We start from the raw sequence: 22,253 nt of genomic DNA on the forward strand, positions 1-22,253 counted from the left end.
ACTGGGAAGAAGGAAGAGCTGAAAAGGTTAATACAAATGTTGGAAAATATGTCTAAGAAGGGAAAACTAAAGATATGTTTACATGACTTTGAATTTGTGGATGTATTTATTTAAACCCCTAAGAAATCACTGATAAACTTTCCTCTTTCATCAGTTTAGTTGCATTTAAATTCCTCCTGAATGTAAATAGTGCTTAACTTTTTAGCACCCAAAAATTAAGACAACAATTTGTGTTGTTACCAATTTGCATTCCCTCGAAAGTGGCATACCTGTGGCAAAAACAAGTTCGACCCCAACTTTCCCACCTAATCAAGCTGAAGTGAGTTTATATATTTCGCTTATGATTTCATGGCAACACCGAAACCAGAATTACCTTCCTAATTGCTTCGAAAGTCGTACTACCCTCCCCCTTTGGGGCTTCTCCTCAGCTGTGTGTGTGTGTGTGAGTGTGTGTGTGTGTTTATTCCAGAAATCGAAAGCTGCTTCCAGCTGTCAATAGGTTGGCCCTGTGCCAAAACATTTCTTATGCGCGATACCAAGCGCCCAGCAAATCAGCAGCTGTCGGCAAACCGATTTAGAATCGATTTCAGTGAGCAACAGAGACGGCTTGAGGAATGGAATGAGACGGAAGGCAATCAGTTAAGGTTAACTTAACCCTTTGTGTGCTTAAAAAATTTCAAATTGAAAAAGTTAAAGTCGGGGGTACTGAAACATTGAGATTGAAGGATGAAAGTTCATGTTTTATATTTTCAAACTAATAACTTCTATATTTAATTATAAAAAATTTTACTTTATAAGCTTTACAGTTTAACCTTTTAACCTACGTACCTTCTTAGTACTTAAATACCAATCAATTGTTAAACTAAATAACAACGATATAAATAATATTTAATAGTAACCAATTCAAACTTGAAACCTTGTTAAATTTTATATTTTACATTATTCAAAAACAATTTAAACAACAAATCAAGGCATCAAAGTGAATAATTTCCATATTTTATTATTTATAAATAAAATTGGACCCCATCGATATAAAGGGTTAAACTCTTTGGCAGTAACTTATCTGCGAAGCGTTTTTTTTTTTTGTACTTTTTGTTGTCGTATTTCCAGGTGTTTGCGGAAGCTTTGAAAGCTTCGGCTTCAGTTTGACATTAGAACTTCGACTTTGACGTTGTGTGCCGATCGAGCGAGAGCTATATGGTGTGGCTATAGCTATCGGAAATTACACTGCACTACACAAGACCCGCTTTTCGGAATTGTAGTGATATTTTCCCCCAAACAGTTGTGGTTTCCGAGTCGCCGATTGATTTCCCAGAATATATAAATAGTAGCGTCAAGTGTTTGTGTTTGTGTATGTTTCGTTTTTCTTTTTTCGCTCTTTCTCAACTCCCTCTGTGTGTGTGTTAAGTTCGGGAAAACGTCGAGGAAAACCGGCAAAAGAAAAACTGACGCAATAGGGCAAAGTTGATGTGTTTGTTTACTACTACCACAACTACTATTGTTATTAACGAAAAACGTTGGCAATTACGCGCAAACTTTGCCACTTGGATGCGAGTCTCTGAGATCATTATTCGATTTTTAGAATATTCAGTAGATAAGACAGGCCGACGACAGGCAGACAGCAGGCAACGCGGCGTATACGTTATATGTGCCCCACTGTGCACCGCAGACAGTGGGCCTTCTGGCCGTCATCCTCTTTGGCGGCAACTGCACATTTAATTCAGTTGCCTCACGTTCGCGGCCTTTGATGCAACGGTTCTTTTTGCCGATGCCGACGATTTGCGATTAATTGGGAATTAAATTGTAAGAACGTGACGTCAGTTGTGAGGGTTCGATGTACTTGTTGTTGCCTTTGGTGGGTGGCTTCATAAATTAATTTACTAAGCACATTGTTTGTGTTAACATTGAGTGTGTGTGTTGTGTGTGTGTGTGTTGTGTAAAAGGCAAACAAACCATAAGAGAGAGAGAGAGAGAGAGAGAGAGGAAAAGAGCTCGTTATGGGAGAACAAAACGCTCCGAATAAATACAAAGAAAATGAAAAAATAAAAGCAAAGCGTAAACATGACAGGCACCAAGACTCTCAAAAATCTATGCTAATTAGCCGCCATAACAATAACAACGGGCGGCAAAAGAGCACATATGTTAAACGTATAAATATATATCTGTATCTTTGTATCTTTGTATCTTTGTATCTCACTCTCTGCTCTTTGAGAGCGTATAAATGTATCTCGAATAACAACAAGAAGGCCTAAGTGCAAAGCCAACAAACATACTCGGAATACCCTGAAAACTTAAGTCCAAGTGACAAATAGTGAATGCTGCTGAGTGAATGGCAAGAGTGTGTGGCCAAAAAGCCAATATTTTTCAAGGGGGATTGGGGAAAAGAAAAGAAAATTGCCAGTGTTGACCTGTTCAGCGAATTCTGAAAGTGCTTTTGATGGAGGTGAAAGGAAAAGTTCGAGAGGCCAAGGCATTTGGAAAATGAAATGTGGAATTAATTAAAAAATCATTAATCACATTCTCTTAAACTATGCATCAATAAATTAGTGATCGAATGGTCTTGCAATTAAACAATTATAATTATAATTGAGCTCTATTAATTATATTAAACAATAGAATAAATATAAAATACAATGAATTAATTCTGTTCAAGATTCTAGAAGTTAACTCTTTTAATTATATAAAATTAGAGGCTTCTTTTTTTATAAATAAATACAAATTTTAAAGGGTATTAAGAGTGGCAAACAATTAAGATCTCTTTTAGACTTCTAAATATTTATAACTGAGCAACAAACCGGAAGAATACTCTGTATATTTTTTTTAATCTGGCCAGAAATAAGTAAACAAAATTTTATTTATATGTTTTTAGTTGGCTATTTGCACAATATTCTCTTCGAATTTCAACAAATGTGACGTAAAAGCCTTTTTAAATATAAATTTTTTATCCATGAAATATTTTTTAGATAAATAACCACTTAAACCGTATTAATTAAGAAGGAATTTCTTATTAAAAATGGTTTTAAGAATTTTAAATGGGAATTTTGTTGACTTAACTCTCAATGAAAGACTTCTTTTGATTAGTTTTGAATTTGCTTTGCATATTAAATTTCCCAAGAATCGACACTGCACTCTCGTTTTTTATTTCGCAAAAAACGCCCCACATTTCTTTATCAGAAATGCAAAATGTATCAGCGATAGCCCAGAAAAGATAACTTGAAATGTGTGCGCGTTGCTCGACAGCAAATAATGTGAGCCCAAGGAAATCGATTTCAGTTTGTTGATATTATTTAGCAAGAAGCTCGAAGAAATAGAAGCAACTACATTAGTTCCACAGATAGCAGCTACTCATTTGTAGATACATACGTCATACATACAAGCGATACGAACGGAAGTTGAAACCAATTGAGTGTGGGTTCTATATAATTTTAGGGGAGAAAGTGACCACTGTCGGTCCTCCTAATTGGGATTCCCCCTCCTATGTCACACTGTGCAGAAACCAGGGATTGCATAATCCCCGGGCAAAAGTCTAACCCAGTTCGGTGTGCAGTCTGAGACTGTCTGTGGTCTGGCACCTCAGAGACAGAGCCCCTCGGGATTCATTATAATACTTCTTAATGGAGGATGAGGATGATGGCCAGACAAGAGAAATTGAAAGCCATTAAGTACCTTTAAAAATAAAAGCGGCATACTACTAACCGCATGGCCCACTGGGATGATACATACGCTCTGTATATATATATCCGAGTTGAGATATATGTTTGCTGCTTCAATTATTCAAGAGTACGGAGTGAGCTGGCTGAGACTAGTGACCACAGAAAAAAAAAATCAAAAGAAATTACGCACGAAAAATATCTTGAAAATGCCATAAGTTGTATATAGATACACAGCACAGACTCATCAGATACAGATACAGATACACACGCACACACTCTTAACACTCGAACTGTGGCAAACTATTTCCGTATTGAGTTCTCTTCCTCGATGCCCTGCATCAGATCTATTTGGGCATATTGCACACCAGCTCTTGTTAAAATCAAATTATTTCAATATGAGATCATTTGAGTTAAGATTTTTGATCTCTACATTATTTATTTCCATCTAAATGCCTTACATCTCTCACTAGGAAACATTTATCAACTGAAACACAAGCCATTTTCCAACTCAAAAATGTCTTTTGTGACATTTTTCAAATGGTATTTTCGGGCATTTAAACGAGCATATATTCATTCTTTGGCTTAAATTCCACAAACAAATTATGAGCGTGTTCCAAAAACATTCTCTAATATTTATGGATGCGCCAAAATATTATATATATATATTTTCGAAGCAAACGTTTTTATTTTCATTTTTGTTTCATTTTATTTTCTTTTTATTTCGTTGCTTTCCCTTAGATTTTATGGGTTTGTTGTTTGGCTTTTGGAAATTGCATTGACCTAGAAGTTATATTGTTGTTTTCTTTCGGGAATCTCCAACTCTTGGGAATACCCTGCATTCCCTGTTTTGCATTCTCCCAATTTCTCTCAATCTCTCTCTCTCTCTATATATATATATCTCTCTAAGTGTTTCTCTGTGTGTATTTTGAAAATGAGCATCATTATGAATTCCCGATTTGTTTTTTGTGTGTATATTTTTCAAATACATGCCTCTGTGCATCTGAATGGTTCGAATGAGTGTGTGTGTGTGTGGGAGCGAGTGTGGGCGATTTGGGGATCTGGCTCCCGGTTGAGATCGTGGAGGCCCATGGGCCCATTCCTTGTCCGTCGGTCGCCAGCGCCACGAGGAGCGGGAAACGCGATTCCGATTTTCTGTGCGCCAAACGAGAGCGAAAGTTCTGTTATTTCGATTTTCAATTTTGTGGTTTTCCTTAGGGGGAAACGCAATTTAATTTGGCCCAAAACAAAGACAAAGGCGCGAAAAGAAGCAACCTAAAAAAGCATAACGATTTCCGACGCGTGCCAAAGCGACGGGCGGTGGGCAGAGATGTATCCACACAATATAATATGATTTTCCGCTCGCCGTGCTCTTTCAGTTTCTTTTTTTTTTGTTTTCAATTTATTTTGTATTTTTTTGTTCTCTGCGGTTTTTGCCGGCTGTTGTCGCGAGCTGAATGCCGGCGGTTCTCCTCCGACTCGCGGTTCTCCGTTCAGTTCTGCTTGAGTTTCTGGCGACGAGTGACACACACAGAGGGCACTGCCATTAAACGACGAAACGAAAAACGAAACATATCTTAGTTCTATACAGATTCTACACCTGAATAAAAGACACGCACACAAATCTACACAAAATCTACACGAAATCTACACAAATCTTCCACTGCAATTGCATTGGCTTAAAACGAGGCACAGTGACATAGACGATGCCCAATAACCGCAGTCGTAATCGCAATCGAAATCGCAATAAACGCAATCGAAACCAAAATCAAAATCAAACTCAAACTCAGAATCCCAGTCAGGATCAGCCGGTGGATGAAGGGGAGGAGCAGCAGCAGGACTCTCAACCAGAGATAGCAGTTTCATCCTCGACAGATAATGATAATGGAAATTCTGGCAACGTTTCAAATGGGCCAGCACAAAGTCATAATAATAGCAGCATCGGTGAAGATGTGACGAACACTGTGGTGGAGAGCCAAGACAGCAAGGGAAACGGGGAAAGCGAGGAAAATTCGGTGGTACCAGCAACACTCATCCAAGAAGAGGAAAATCTAGCCGTGGAAATGGGTGCCAAGAACTCAAAGCATCAGAAGGAGAAGTCCGCCAAGCGAGCGAATGATGGAAAGGCCGAAGAGCAGGTGCGGCCAGGGCCCACGATAATCCGAAGGCCACCCGGCAGTCCACGCCAGGCCAAGGTCATAGTGCATCGGATAGTAAGGGAGGAGGATAGGGTAGATGCCAAGGAAGATGCGTTCAAACCAGAAGAGAAAGTGGTGGTCAAGGAGCAGCCACAAGAAGAGGCAGCAGTTGAGCACGAACCTCTAGAGATTATCCCTAGTCCGAAATCTGAAGAAACTGTAGTAAAGGATGATTCTCCAAAGGAAGAACCACCCAAGGAACAAACCCAACAGCAAGAGGCAGCAAAGGAACCCGAAGAGTATGTCCTGCAACTGCAAAAAGCCATGGAATTTGTGGAAAATGCACACAAGCAGCATGAGGCTCTGGTGCAAGATCATCAAAAACCAGAAGAAAAGGAGACTCAAGGAGATGCAAAAGCACTAGGGCAGCAGGAATCAAAGGATAAAGCACAAAATCCAAAGGATCAAGCACAAAAACCAGACCTAGAAGTAAACTCAGCCGAAGGAACAGAGGAAGTAAAGTCCCCAGAGAAGCCACAAACTGAAGAGCCACCGAAAGTTATAGAAAAAATCCTAAAGCAAGTTCAGTTTAAGGAGAATCAGGAAAGGATTGTCCCAGAACCAGACCTGGCTCCTTCTCCCCTTAAGTCCCAGCACACCTCCAAGGTGATCATCCATCAGATACGCCTCGAGACCGACGAAGAAGAGCGGGACCGTAAGGGTAAACCCACCATTGAGGAGATCAGCAGCACTCCTGGCTCCCTGCTGGGCACTCTTTCGCCTCCTCCCCGCTATCTGGTAGAGTCACCCAAGAATGTGTCCGGAGGAGGACAGTTTTCAAAGTTCGCCCGGGATGTGCAGATCCAGGAGCTGGAGCTGACCAGCGATTGCAGTTCCGGTGAGTTCAATTCGCTGCAGTCGCCGCTCGTCTGCGAAGTGGACTCGGAATCGGAGGGATCAATAGTTGGAGCTGGTGTCTTGGGAGCGGAGCGAACTCCGTCGGATCCGCAGCTGCCGTCCAGCAGCCGAGTGGAGCAACAGGAGCAGCTGCGTCAGAAGCGCGCCCAGAAGAGGAACGCCCTGGAGTCGCACTTTTTGCCGCAGCTGTTGAATCCTCGCTACCTGGACAGCATCCTGGAGGAGAACGGTGAGGCGCAGTTCAGGAATTCCGCTGCTTCGTTAGCCTCCTCCTCCGGCGGAAGCGATCAGGCGGGGAATCGCACACCCAAGCTCAACGAGACCTTTCCCAAGAGCCAGTTGGACTTTAGCCGGCGGCACAAGAGGCGTGAGGAGGCTCCAGTGCCCCTCAAGCTAGAGACCAAGTTTGTGGAGGAGCCCAGTGACCTGGAGAGCTGCTCCCGCCTCCAAAGCGCCTTGTCCCCGCAGTCCGAAGACGCTGAGTTGGTGTATCTCAGCTCCTCGGCCTCGAGCAGCGTCTCCGATCTGATGGAGCTCGAACTGGAGCAGGCTGCCGCCCTGGCAGAGCGGGCTCTGGTCGATCTGGATACGGATGCCAGCCGGCTGATCCATCGGCCGGATGATGAGATGAGTAGCACCAGCACCACGACGGCGGACAGAAGCGAAACGGAAGCGGAAACCGAGGCGGAGACGGAAACGGAGACCGAGAGAGAGACGGCGGAGAGCCGTGAGAGCACACCTGTTAACACACTCGCCGCTACGCCCACACCTACGCCCGTGCCAGCGGAGAGAGAGCAGCAATTGGCAAGAGATGCGGATACAAATGTATCTGGCGGATCGTCGGCCAGTTTCGGGGCAGCGTCTGCGCTGGCGGCCACGCGCGAGGAGTTCGTTCGCAACATGGACAAAGTGCGCGAGTTGATCGAGATGACGCGGCGCGAACAGGAGCAAGGTGATGATAACGATACGCCGCGTTCGCCGTCCCCGCCGCCGGTTCCCCCGCCCCCCGCCGCCATACACCAATACACCGTTCCCCCCTTAGATAGCACCCCTGCACAGTACACACCAAGTGCCACCACCTCCAGCCTCGCGCCACTGCAGCTGCCGGTGCAGCTGCTCCGGCAAGAGTCCAATGACTCGCACTGCTCCGACAGCACCACCCACAGCCAGTGCACGGCCATCAATTTGGCCAGTCCCCCGCTTCCCAGCCACCCACAGCCACCCACTCCACCCATCCGGCAGAAGCCTGCACCCGCCACGCCCACAACCACGCCCACAACCACGCCTACGACCACGCCTATACCCCAGCCAGAGCCCTCAGAGCTTTCCGTTGCAGATCAGGACACGGATGCCATCAAGAAGCTGCGTCTGCTGTGCACCGAGCAGCTAGCTTCCATGCCCTATGGCGAGCAAGTGCTGGAGGAGCTAGCCACCGTGGCCCAGAACATAGCCGATCAATCGGATCAGACCAGGATGCCGTATCCCATGCCCCAGTTGCCGCACATCAAGGAGCTGCAGTTGTCACAGTCGGAGGCCGGCAAGTCCTCCTCCGCCTGGTTGGGTTTGCCCACTCAGTCGGATCCCCAGCTCCTGGTATGTCTTTCACCCGGTCAGCGTGAGCTGCTGGATGCCCAGACACAGCCAGATGACCTCCTTGATGCCCACCAGAAGTTTGTGGAGCGAAGAGGTTACCACGAGCTGAGCAAGGCTCAGGTACAGGAGCAGGAGCAGGAGCATGAGCAGCAGCAGAGCGAGATGCTCAAGACGGCGGCCATGATGCGAGAGTTGCGCAAGAGCCTGTCGCCTTCGAATGTGGATGCCGCACCGCCCCCGGTGCCGCCGCCGCCGGTGCCGGTGAAGAGCGCCGAAACGGCGGCCAAGGCGAATGCTAGTGCTCATCCAAACGCTAAAAGAGATGACGCAAGCGGGCCAAAACAGAAGATCGCAGCGCCGACGGGTGAATCGTCATCGCTTGAAAATAAACCAAGGCGAGCAGCTGATCCCATTAAACAGCAGCAGCAGTCGGCAGAGCACCGCCAGAGTAGCAGCACCATTACCAAAACAGCAACAGAGACCATGACGAGTACCTCATCCAGTGGCAAGTTCCCCACGCTGGACAGCATGGAGAGTGAGATGGCCAGGATGTTTCCGCAGCACAAGGCGCAGGACATCTTTGAGGAGCAGCGCAAGCGCTTCTCCAACATTGAATTCCCCACCACTCAGAGGGAGAATCAATCGAAACGCTACTCGAACATCGAGACCAGCAGCTACGAGTCCAAGAAGCGTCTGGAGAATGGCCAGGTGGTGTACGATGTGAGCAGCTCCAGTCATGAGAAGAAGCAGGAGGGTGATCCGCCCCAAGAGCAACCGATGGCTCCGCCCATCCCCCCGCCGCCCATTATGTCAGCGGCGAAATTAAACGGCAGCACCTTCATTGATGGAGACGGTAAAAATAGCCAGCCACCAGCGAGAGAGAATGGTGGTGGTGTTGGTGGTGGCAACGGTACGTATGAGGAATTTCGGCAGCGTGCCAAGGCCGCCGTGGATGCCATTGGAGATCAGCAACAGCAGCAGCAGCAGCAGCAGCAGAATGGCTTGGATCACGACCGCGTGTTCAAGGACTTTGATCGACTCTCCCAGCAGATGCATGCCGAGCTCCAGACTACGCGGGAGAGGAGGGAAAAGTCCGCCTCGCTCTACGATCTCAGTGGCTTGACCAGGTCTTCGTTTGGTCAGCAGAAACTGGATGAGCTGCAGCAGCGTCGGCATGCCCACATGCAGGAGTTGGAGAAGGAGATTGAGCGCTCGGCTAGGTCGCGTCAGGAGCGCCTTTCCTCAGTGCCCCGCCAAATGGAGGCCACCTCGCCGCATACCCGGGACATACCCATCGAATTGGAGCCCCGTTCCCGGCGTGCGGAATCCCTGTGCAACCTGAATGAGCCACCACCGCGTCCACACACCACAGTGGGTCACTACAACCACCCAACTTTGGCGCAGGATGACTGGTCGCAGTATGCCAGTGATCTGGGTTATTCGGAGAATATAGCCCGACCCTTTGCCCGCGAGGTGGAGATCTGCTACCAGCGCCAGAATCAGAATCCCCATCAGAGAGCTGCCCATGGCATCCGGGCGCCACGACTCTCCGCCAGCACCAACGACCTGAGCAGCTCGAGTCAGTACAGCTTCGATAGCTACAATGCCTACGGTGGACGCAGGACCCACGCCCCCATGCTGAACCAGGCGCAGCAGCAGCAACAGCAGCAACGTCCCCACTATGGCAGCTGCTACTCCATGATCGAGCGGGATCCCAATCCGAGGTACATCAGCACCACATCCAGGAGAGGAGTGAGTCCGGCGCCACAACCACCGCCTGTGCAGCAGCATCAGCAGGTGCCGCCTCCCGCCTACGATCGTCAGCAGAGGAGGGCCTCCCTGCCCCGGGAGCTGCACGAGCAGCAGCTAAAGTACATTCTCTCCAAGGAGGAGGAGCTCAAGCTGGAGGTGGAGCGCCTGCAGCAGGAACGTCGCCGCCTGATGGAGGAGATGCAGCGGGCTCCAGTGCTGCCGGCCCCGCAGAGGAGGGAAAGCTATCGGCCCGCCGCCAAGCTGCCCACCCTCAGCGAGGATGAGGTCTTCCGCCAGCAGATGGCCGAGGAGTGGATGAACAAGGTGGCCGAGCGGGAGGAGAGGCGTCAGCACAAGATCATACGCATCTCCAAGATTGAGGACGAACAGGATCACTCCGCCGTGGACAGGGCCACCATAAGCGACGAGTTCCTGGACCGTGTCAAGGAGCGGCGACACAAGCTGGCCATGCCGGCGGACAGTGACTGGGAAAGCGGAGCGGAGTCACAGCCCCAGCCACATAACCAGTCCCAGGCGGAATCCGATGTGGAGGCACCACCAGTGCGCATACTCGAGGGTCAGTCTGAGGCCAATCTCCGCCAGCTGCCACGTCATCTGCGGGAATTCGCCAAGTTCTCCACCAGCGAGCAGCTGCCCGATGGCGGCCAGATGGAGCGCCACGAGGAGCAGGAACGCAGGGAGGAGGCCACGGACAACACGCACAGCAGTGCCAGCAAGAAGACGAGCATTGTCAAGACCTACAAGGTGTCGCGGCTGCCGCCTTCCGTCCAGGGTGAGTTACCCGGCCAGCTTTCCGGGGGAAAGCGGGGCCGCTTCTATCGGGAACGCTCGCAAACGGCACGGCTCGTGAGTCATAACATCCCTCTGGAACTAACCAGTAACAGCTCATCGCCCGACTCCGACTCCCATCCCGGTTGTGGTTCGCCTTCGGCGAAAGGTTCCTCCGCCTCCATCCCAAAAAAAACCTCCTCAATCCCATCCTCGGCGCAGTCCCCAGCACAGCCCCCGAATGATCCCATCCCTGAACCATCATCCAGCTCTGCTGGTATCCTGGGTACCGCTCTGTTGGTGGGTTTATCCCTCCTGACTGCCTGGAACAAGTTCAGCTAGATCGCAATCCCTTCTCCCACTCCCAGATCCCACATTAAGTCACATTTCGATTGGTAGTTTTCGGAAATTGTATAAAAAAATATACGTAATATAACTAAGAAGTTGCTCATTACATCCGCGATTCATGTACAAATTATTCACAAGTTTTTGATTTGTTATACATCAAGTTGGAAATTGTGTTTCGTTATATTTTTAGAAATCTCTGAAGGTTTGAAATCACTCAAAAAGGTATCTGAACAAAGAAATTCAATAATCTAAGAGAATATCATTCATTTAACCACATATTTAGAAGATTTTAAATCTTAAAACTCATGAAAATGTATCTTAAAGATGTTATAATGATTTCATTTTGAAATATTTTTTAAGCTTACAGTTCTTACAGGACTTCCGAATCTCTTCTGATTCAAAATTCCTCAAAATGTATCCACACCTACTAGAAGTACATCATATTCACAGACACCTTTTTGAAAGATTTAAAATCTGTTTCGATTTCATTGGTGACCAGCCATCCCGTGCGAAATTTTACACACTTCCATCCACATTGTCACCACTTGGTGTTGTCCTATCTTCCTCCGTCTCTCTTTTGTAAATTTCTATCTCTTTCTCTTCCGATTGTTCATTGCTCGCGAAATCCTATTGCTCCCTTCACACAGACGAGGCCACAGAATCCAGCTCCAGGAGCAGCACAGTCCACGGGACAGAAACAGATCCATTTGCCGGCTCCCAAGCGGGCATGATCGGTGGAGATCTGAACGAGTTCTTCGCCGGCTCACCCTTCCGGTCGAAAATCTTCGAAGAGTTCGACAAGTATTGGCGCAACTTTGGGCCCTCTGCACCCAACACTTTCTAGGCAGATCCTTGAGTCGCCAGCTGAACCACAAACCGAATGCTTTAACCGCCTCTCCTTGAACCCTGACCCCTATCCCTGACCCCCCGGCAGCTGCATGCCGCATTTCCCAAACCCTCAGCTCATGATATATATATATATATATGAACTATATATGAACGTTGAAGATTTTGTCCAATATTTTGTTTGTGAAACCTTGTTAAATGTTCCAAGAATAATAATATCTAAATAGCAATAGCCATAATAAAGTGAAAACGAGAATTATGTTTAGTGTTGTTTAATGTTTAATAAACGAAACTATTTGATTAACCAAAAGTTGTTTATTTGATTTTGAGTATTTACATTGTTGCATTCATATAAATTCTTGTATATACTCTGCATGTGATTTCCTATATAGTTGTGTGATTTGTCCCAAAAGAGAGGCGTATGTGCTTGAAAACTAATCCATGTTTGTGTAAATATAAAACAAGATGATGCCTTGGGAAGTTGTCAGACAGGAATAAACAATAAACTACTCAAGGAAATTAATCCTATTCTAATCTATTAATTGATTAATGAACTAATTTCAACCTGTCTGACAGCTTTTTAATGCTCTGCAATTAAGTAATTGCTTAATCCTAGACTTAAGTTAATTGAAGACATCATTTGGCTTTGTAATTTGCTAGCTTTGCAATCGGCTTAACCCATCCGCGGCATCGTAATTCAAATCCAAATCCCCTCCAGAAATCCCCCTCTCCACCCCTTTTGGCTTATCTGCCCCTCAAGAAACGCAATCAAAAGCTAAGAAAACGAGAATGAAAAGTAAGAATAAGACAAGAGACTGGCCGAGGCGAAAGCGAAATTGCGATTATGCGGAAATTTTAAATTAATTCCATTCAATTGCATGGACACAAAGTGCAGGCCGACAGACGAATCGTTTGTTTAAAAATGAGAATTACGAAAACGGGGGCAATTGAGCTAGTACGAGTGCACAGAGAAAAACCAGGCAGTCAAAGTCTTAAAATCTGATATCAAAATATATATAGAAACTATTTTAAAACAGTCTCTTTTGGGCATGATTCAAACTCAGATTGACTGGAATTTCCCCGTAACTTCTCCTGTAATTAATTCCTTCTCATAACAAATAATAATTTTGTAAGCATTTTCTCTCTGTGTATGCATGCAGACAGTGGCAGTGGGAGTAAGGCAACGATGCCTAAGATCTAACCGAATGCTATCGTTCAGACAGAGCCACCACATCCCAGGCAGACGCATCTCCTCCAGAATCCAGGGGATCGGGAACGGGAACGGGAACGGGAACAGGCATGGGCATGGGGCTGGGTGTCCGGCTGCGACCACGCCCACCCAAGCAGACCCGCTTCCTGCTCAACGCCCAGCAGCTGCAGCAGCAGCGACAGCGACGCAGCTGGTCCGAGAGCGATCTGCTCAAGGAGATTGACAGCGAACTGCAGCTGGCCAAGGGCTTTCTCTATGCAAATGGTGTGTCAGAAAGTACCCCGCTCCTTTCCCACCTTCCCCTCTGTTTAATTGTGTTTAACCCTTGTGCTTTCGATATATATATATTCGTGTAATTATGTTAAGTTTATTAATAACCCCTTGCCATTTATATACATTGAATTTCGCACATCTGCCTGAAAGTAGGCAGCGAATTTCGATTGTATGCTTACAGCATATTGCGTATACGACGTGAGGGCTACGCGGTCACTTGCCACAATGGGAGCCAACATATATACACAACACTATCTCGATCTCGATTTGTATCTGTATCTGTATCTGTTTCTGTATTTGTATCTGTATCTGTATCTGCAGTGGGTCCATAATTTACGACCCACTTGAGTCGAAAGATCTCTCTCTATATGTCTCTCCTTGACTCTTTCGCAGCTTCCTCTCCTCCTGTATCTCTGTTTACGAAAGCATAAAAAAAGGCTGTTGTTTATACTAGGCTATGAAACTGGGGGAAAGAACATACATATATGTATGTATATATGAATTTTTGGATTTTTCTATCGGAGAACGAGAACAGCGAGATGTTCAACAAATTTGTTAGGCACTGCGCTCGCCATACACACACAAATTGAGATTTTTCTTCTCGCCTTTTTTTTGGGTGGGGGGGGGGGATTTATGCCTTCGAAATACGTTTTTCGAGACGAAAGTCCAAGCAACCTGGCCGAAAATTCAAACCGTTTCGTAGTCGTCGTCGTGTTAAAGTCGTGTGAGCAACGCCAAGGCGCGTCAGCAGGCGAGAAAAAATAGAATAGCAAAAGAAAAATTAAAAAGATATAGAAAAGCCCGAAGTCGGAAGCCACAGAGATATTGGAAATCAGACAGCAAAAACGAAGTAGTCTCCATCTATATTCTTTCACCAGCTAAAATGGGGCAGGGTTAGTTGAGTGTTTTGTATTTCTCGAATTTGTTTGTGTTCTCCCCCATGAAAGCTAAGAGATATGCGTGCGTATCTTAAAGATCCATAGCAAGTGCAGTGAAGTGAAGTGCAAATTAAGTGACGAATTCGATTCTTAAATCTTGTCCTGTGCCATTTTTTGCAGAGCACACACCAGGCACGGCCACCGCCGCAATGTTTGCGCCGAAATTCAAGGCGCGCGCGCCGCCAGGCTCAGGTAAATTGTGCGAGTATCTGACGGATGCACGGATGCATCCGCCGACGCCCACGACAAGTGTGACAAATGGCAAAACATGACGTTTTCAGCGGGCCATCTTTTTGATGATTTCGCCGAGTGTCAGAGGCAGGTTGAGTGGATCTTTCGACGGAGTCAACTTTTCACCTTTCCGCTGACTTATTCATTTACCAAAATTTATGGCCCGTATTTATAGATCATATATTTTTTTTGGGGCCAGCCAACTGAACTTGATTTGGTTTTTTTTTTTCTTTTTGGGTGTTTTTGTTTATTTTAAATATTTCACATTAGTTCGCACGCTAATTGTGCACAAACACACACGGACAGATTGAAATTTCCACATGATTTAGGCAAGCATTTTTCTTACGGAAAATCCAGCATCCAAAAACCAAGCTGGAAAACGAGGTGCGCCATGGCTAAATATATAAAATGACGTAAAGTCCTAGCAAAGAGTATGGAATATTTATTACAATATTTGCAATGTTCTCAATTGTTGTTCGCTTTTCCCATTCGTGTTAGAGACGCCCACGCTGGCATGCCGCCTTTTACAGTCTCCAATAAAAATGCCAGCTAAATAGAATCAACAAGGAGAGGAGGTACTGGGTCCTACCCTCCGCCATGTCGCCATCCATCCACGATCCATTTGATGTTGTTCTGGCCAAGATTTTCCATTCACCAGAAGAATGGAAAGATCGCCGTAAAACCCCTTTTCGGGGGCGTATGCAAATCCATCAAAACTTTCATTCTTTGATTGCCGTCATCTGATGGCATTATCTTTGGCTTTAGGAAATTTCAATCTCTCTTTCTCCTACACACTTTTATTTAAAGCATTAATTTGTATGTTGTTATTTTTAACATTTTCACCCCCCAACCCTTCCTCCCTCACACTTTTTTCTTTCATTTTTTTTCGTTGGTTTTTTGGCCATGCCAAAGAATGGAAAATATAAATTTCAAGACTTTTAGTGAGTGAAAATAATTTATAGTTCGGTATAAATTCAGTTGAACTTGAACGAATCGCTTGCTGGCCATTGGGATAGCGATTTAATTTTGTTTGATGACGTTGCCATCGGTGGGGATTATCAATCTGTTGAAAAGAGAACTTAATAATAGGAATAGGAAAAGAATTTTTTTGCAATGAGTATTCAAGTATTCAAGGAGATTCTGTTATTATTTCTTAGAGAAACAAACTCAATTTGATGATTAAAGTTAAAGAAATATATAGAACAATCTAACTAAGCCTTTAATGATGCCAAATAAATCGTTTATGGCTTAAATATTAAAACCATTTCACCATAGGGGATTTTTAAGCTATAAAAGTATTAATAAAGATAGCTTAGGAATATAGATACCAATAGAATTTTTGTATTTTATGACCCCTTTTCCAAAACAACATAAATTACCTGAAGCGATGATCTCTTTTATTAATCCCATTGACTTTAAAACTGAAGAACTTCCAATCAGTTCCGGCTGAACCGCAAATATGCACTTCATAAATAACCCCAAATGGAGGAGTTTCCCCCTTTTTTCCTTCTCCCACTCACATTCCACATAAATCAACTCAGGAAATGCTCTTAATTTGCCAGAGCCCAGCCGCACCCATTTCCCATTTCTACAATGACAGGTCGCACTCCGTCTCTCGGAACTCTGGCTCCCAACTCCCGTTGTCCCATTGTCGGGGACAGGTTGCAGTGATCCCCCAGCCACGGCACTCCTCCAGAACTATTTACACCCATCCCTCACACACACACACACACACACGCACACTTTGTGTGTGAATTTTACAAGGCCACAGAGAGTAGTATATTGGGTTCCGCTATTGGAAAAACATTTTACAAACTGTCCAGAGTTAAAATTAAAAAGTTCCCTCATTGCAGGGGGGACACAGAGAGAAAATTTAAGAGACAAAATTAATATAAAATTAAGTAAAGTATATAAAAAATATATGCTTAAAATAGTATTAAATTTATTTAGGTTTAGTTAAGAGCTTAACAAGTTTGTAAACTTGAAAATTCTGTAAAGAAGAAGTAGTAAAAATGTATAAGGAAAATATTTATTTTACTTGGAAATTCATATTTTTTGTAAGTAAGAACGAAACTGAGGCCCCATAATTAGATAAATTAATTTAATTTTAAAAATATTAAATAAATAGAGTTGCTAAGGAGATGTTCTGATTTATTTATTATAGAATTTGGTTTTGCATTTCAGATTATAATTTCAAAGCTTTATATCTAGTTAAATATAGTTTGAAATCATCTCTATTTTTCCCCCTGTGTTCACCTCTCCCATAGTTGTTTTTCCTGAAATGCTTTTTTTTTCTTGTTCGCAAATCGATAAAATTTGAAATGAATTGCCTCGAACAACGAAAGCCAAGCGAAATGCGACTTCTGCTCGACTGCGGGCGCTCCTTGCGGGTGTGTCTCCCCAGTTGGCTCTCAAGTGTTCACTATTAACATTTTTCCAAAGCGAATTTCAATTCGGATTTTCGAATTTTCCATTTGATTTGTTCTAAAGTAGAGAGCAAAATAATATGTAGTATGTGTTGTATGCAGTAGTGGCCACCGGAAGTGCCAAGCCAAGTCAAGCCAAACCAAATCGAAATTTGTGCTTTTGTTTTGGGGGATTTCTGCTCTTTGTGCCTCTGGCTTTGCTAAAGAGTGTGTTGTTTATACTTTTGGGTGACTTTTAGTAGCTCTGGGCTCTTTAAATAGGTTCACTGTACTCCGCCGCACACATTTCCGTTCCATTTCGCATTGCACGCATAATTGGCGTTGCCCCCTCGAGTTTGCCCCTGTCTCCGGTTGATCGAGCAGCGAGCTCTGAGCGAGAATTGTAATTGATCTTCTATTTGGGGACTGCTCACTGGGTAATGTGGCAGAGGAGCAGCCAGCTAAATGGGTGTGTTTGGCCTTTTGTCTTGTCCCAGCCCCACCACGGCTACTACTTCCACTGCCACAATTCCCATTCCGAATCTGAATCCGCGTCCGCGTCCGAATCCATCCCCATTCCCGGGCACTTAGCTCTGCTCGACGCTGGCGAGTCACGCAAAATTCAGTTCGCCTCGAGCCGTGCGCGGAGTCAGCAACTCAATCAGAGGAACGCTCTCAAAATCGAAAACTGAATCCATATCCGTATCCGCGTATCCCATATCCGTGTATATCCATATCTGCTGTCTTAGGTAAAGCCATCTAGATAGTTTCGGTGTGACTCAGTGCGGATTTGATTGACATTTGCAAGGAGAAAATTTCCTTTTGATTCGATTGTATAATTCAATTAAGTGCTGATTGAATAAAGACGTCAGCGGACGACGCCCACACCAAAGAACACCAGCGCAGCATCACCTACACCTACCTACACCCCCTCAGATCCCCAGATTCCCCTTCACCTCTAACAGCTGCCCCTTCTCCGCCACCATCATCAACCCGTCACCAGCGAAAAGCCAAAGAAATCCGCTAACAAAAAACCATCGAAATACGTGTCAATGTCTCGAAGGCAGTGCGCCTAGGGCATCTTCAGCTGTATCTGTATCTGTATCTGTACATCTGTGATGTATCTGTATCTGTATCTCTGGCAGCGACTGCGGCCAGTGTATCTGTGATCGAGTGTTTTGTTTTTGTGGCTTTCGTTTTTTTACAGGTGGCAAATAAATCTGTAGAATGAAAGATTTTGGCTAGACCCAATGCAAAGTTGCATAGACATCTCGCACGGGTTATTTAACAAGTAGCGATATGATAATGCCACAAATTGGAGACAATTTATTCTGATTAATCAGAGATATATCAAGATTTCAAGTGGTTAACTGCTGATGAAATGGTTAGATAAAATGTCTGTCCTATGAAGCTTGCAAAACGGTTACAAATTGTGTTTAAATTGAGCTGTTGAATTGGATCAAATTCTAGGTGATTTCTATCAAGTTTGCTTCTTATAAAATATTTAAATTCTAAGGGATTTTCCGGTATCTTTTTCTGTAAGCTTTTTGTTTTCTAATTTTATTTATATTGAAGTTCTAAGTGATTCCTTAACATAGTGGTAAAAGTGTTCTACATTTTATAAATTAACTCGGAAGGATTATATATAGAAAGCTGATTCAGAATTGTATACAAGGACCTTAATTGAATATGCTTTTAATGTCTTAATTACTTTACTATAATTTAAAGGTAAAATACCTTAAAGATCCTTGCTTTCTATAGGTTTTAAAAAGGGGTTTTCTTAGTTTTTTTTTACCTTTACAAGTTTAATAACTTAGTAGCACCTTTGATCAACCTTTATGGCACACCTCGCTGGGTTCTTTAACGGTTCGGGAATATAAATTTATACCATCTCTCTCTCAGTGTGTGTGTGTATTTTTGTGAATGCTAAACATGCGCCAAATGCGATGACTCATACCCAGCGCCTTACACTCCCAATCGGTGTGTGTGTGCTTTGTGTGTTGGCCAAATTTTGAATGGCTGCCAAATGGCGGCTTCCTCGGTCGCCGTCGTATTAATTATTGCTGTTCTACGTCGCTATGTTTGTTTGTCAATTTGTCTTCGCATTCGGTTTGTTGACTGCCCAAGAAGCATATTTTTTTTAGAGGCAAACTGCGGCTTTTAAGCCCCCAGCGAGCATGAATTTGTTGACAAGTGTAAATGTCGTTGGGGAAGGAAGGGGAAAAACTCAATCTCTGAACTCGCCGGCGCCCCTGAAAATGTCATCTGTCTGCCACACAGATCCACCGAACGCCCACACATTATCCCCACACCCACTGAAACTCTGCCACTCTCGACAGGCGTGTGGACACCTTATGGTTCCAGCGGTGATCTAAATCAATCATCCGCCACATCGGCCACACCCCCGCCCCCGCCGCCACCTGCTCAGCCTGTGTGGACACCGCAGCCATCGCCGGCTCTCAGTGGCCGCAAGGAGTTCCGTCCCGTCCGCTTTGAGTCACCCACTCTACCGCGTCGCTACACGGCCCTGCAGCATCAGCAGGATCAGACTCATCCATCGACGACGACGACAACGACCCCGCCGTGGTCGTACACCAACGGAGAGAGTGCTCCACCTGTAGGTCCACGTCCTGGCAGAGCCTCTGTGAACTCCAACTCGGACTACGCCGAAACCGATTGCTCTGGACACTTTGGCCCCGTGGCGCCCAGTGCCAGTGTCTCCGATAAGATCAGAAGTACTATATCCTGAGTTACTAGAGTCCTTTCTCTAAAGTCTAGGTTATAACCTTACCTCAAAGGGAATCAATTTTGGTATGTCCCTTTGAGTTTGGGTTATCCTTTTCTTGGTTTCTCCAACTATATATTGTTCCCTCCTCCTTGGCCCTTTCTGGGTACCCTTTTCGTTCTCTCTGTCGCTCGATTCCGCTAATGCTCCACTCTCGTTTATCGTCCTTGAAAAGAGATTGAACGTTCGTCCTCCAACTCGGAGCTACAGAGGCCCTTTGTGCGGCGCCAATTGTCCGACGCCAGTCGCCCAGCCTACAGGCCCAATGAAGTCAGTAAGTATAGCAGTTCCTTGGCAAGTGACCCGGTGAAAGCGAGCTCACGATCGTCGATGCAACACACTGAATGTGGCTGTGATGTATGTGCCCTCCGTTTAACCCACACACAAAAAAAAATCAAACAAAACCCAAATAAAACCCAAACTGAACCCAAACCGAGACCAAACCAAACTAACCTTAAATCCATCTGCGGTTTCCAGTCTACAAAGTCAAGCACGAGTATATGAGCGAGCCGGAGACGGGCAACGATCGTCCCCGGAAAATGGCACAGTTAGGGCGAAGGCAGTACGATGGCATCGGTCCGGTGACCAACGATGGAATGCCCATTATCCTCAGATCGGTAAAAATTATGGGATAGTGAGGGGGGTGATTCGAGTGGTTCCATCTGATACGAGTATCTTCCTTATCCCTATATACACATGCAGGAGGTCCAGGAGCCGCATCAGCATGAGTGGTACAAGCGTCTGTATCAGACAATTCACAAGCAGAAGAATGGCGGTAAATTTCCCAAACACTTTTCCCTCGGTCTGAAGCATTACCAGCTCCTATATCCATTCCCATTTCCATATCCATACCCAAGTCCTCCGATTTATCCCATTCCTTATCCCCTAAATGCTTCAGTCAGAACTCTGGTATCCTCTTAAACAAAAAATACCCTCGTTTCTCATTCTCCCATTTGCTTTCGCCTCAAGATGATTTCGTGATTCGCTACAAGTGTCCCAGAGGTGATTCTTTGAACTATAAACTACGCTATCCCCTAGTAGTCTCTCCCATCTAATTACCTGCTTTCGCCTGTACATATAGACTGAGTCCTGCATCCTCTTACAAACAGTAGAAAAGGGGCTCAGTGGGTCTTATTATTATTATTATTATTTTGGTTTACCTGCATGTTGTATTATTTTGGTTTTATCTACATATGATTTCTCTCATGTTCCCGTGTCTAGCTCATTTGAGAATTTCGGAAGCTTCTACTAAAATTTCAAGACTAACCTACTATAAGGCCTAACTCACACCCAAAAAAAAAACAGCGCTAACATCATGTCCGCCAGTACACCACCGAGACAAAGTAATGTTTATGATTTGTAGAGCTTGAGAAACCGCTTTATGCTTCTCATTCCCAAAGATATAGCCCCGACTAATCAGAGTTTCTATATCCGTTCAGCCCGTCCCTCGTACAAGAGCAACGGATACGTCTCCGAGCCCGAACCCAACTACGACTCCGACTACTCCACAGTGAGGTACCGCACCCAGAATCCGCACCGAGTGCAGTCCGTTTCCTCGGCTGTCAATGTGCGCAACCTCAACCAGGACGAGAAGTGAGTGCATACATGGAGATTCTTAAAGAGAATTAATTAATTATATATTTCTATAAACTTCAGGTTGTATGGTACTATGCCAAATCCCATAAAGTCAGCGCAGAATTCGTACAAGAATCAGCCAGGCCGCATTGAGAACTATACAACAGGACATTCGTCGGTTTCCGAAAAGGAAAAGAAGGAGGTAAGTGAGGCTTACTGTCACATGATGATCTCACGCACAAACTTTTCATCATTGAAAGATGCTTCTCATCTCTTGGATGATCCCAAGTCACCATTCAAGTCATATGGAGCCTCCTCACTGGCCTAATGCACCGACACCCTTACTTGCTCTATGTCCCTGCCTTTGCACATATTCATAATAAAATTCCTCGCTACCCAAAACGGGTTCATGATCATGCACATTTCACACTCACCACCATTCACATACTCAGACATTCAGTTCGCCTCGAATATTCTAACTCACAGCAATTATTCTATTCACAATTCTAGTGGTGGGACGAAGTGATGGACATCTTTAACGGGGTATGATCTCTACTTTATAATACTAGCTTTAGTCTTAGTTTATTTACGTTCCGATTGAGTTACATTCGACATAGTTGAGACCGTTCTTTCCGTGAACTAAACCAAACCCAAATATCTATCTTTGCTTACCGTTGTATCTTTCCTTGCCTACCAAAAATGCCTGATCCATATCCTTCGCAAAAGTGGCTTAGGGAGCATACACGCATCCCGCGTATTATCATAGAGTTCGTTGATGATTTCGACGGCAATGGAGTAAGTT

General features: G+C 44.9%; 1 protein-coding gene across 50 annotated transcripts in view; it reads left to right on the forward strand.

Moving 5' to 3' along the window:
* CAP (Cbl-associated protein) overlaps positions 1–22,253 on the forward strand; it is a 37,634-nt gene that overhangs the window by 3,361 nt on the left and 12,020 nt on the right. For 5 of the 50 annotated variants that reach the window (XM_086827760.1, XM_086827719.1, XM_086827721.1 and 2 more), the window contains exons 1-7: positions 1,421–10,844; positions 13,254–13,508; positions 20,354–20,493; positions 20,579–20,651; positions 20,846–20,878; positions 21,316–21,469; positions 21,533–21,653. In XM_086827760.1, the coding sequence (XP_086683886.1) occupies positions 5,357–10,844; positions 13,254–13,508; positions 20,354–20,493; positions 20,579–20,651; positions 20,846–20,878; positions 21,316–21,469; positions 21,533–21,653 (6,264 nt within the window). In that variant the 5' untranslated portion in view covers positions 1,421–5,356. Of the gene's footprint in view, positions 1–1,142; positions 1,352–1,420; positions 11,178–13,253; positions 13,509–14,206; positions 14,478–14,575; positions 14,648–19,430; positions 19,827–20,051; positions 20,151–20,353; positions 20,494–20,578; positions 20,652–20,845; positions 20,879–21,315; positions 21,470–21,532; positions 21,654–21,961; positions 21,995–22,253 lie in introns of those variants that run through there. The other 45 variants (XM_086827739.1, XM_020945376.2, XM_086827747.1 and 42 more) reach the window with 25 other exon arrangements.

The sequence above is a fragment of the Drosophila serrata genome, unplaced genomic scaffold (assembly GCF_035046125.1).
Source record: "Drosophila serrata isolate PLE 108 unplaced genomic scaffold, ASM3504612v1 contig_184, whole genome shotgun sequence".
Taxonomy (NCBI): domain Eukaryota; kingdom Metazoa; phylum Arthropoda; class Insecta; order Diptera; family Drosophilidae; genus Drosophila; species Drosophila serrata.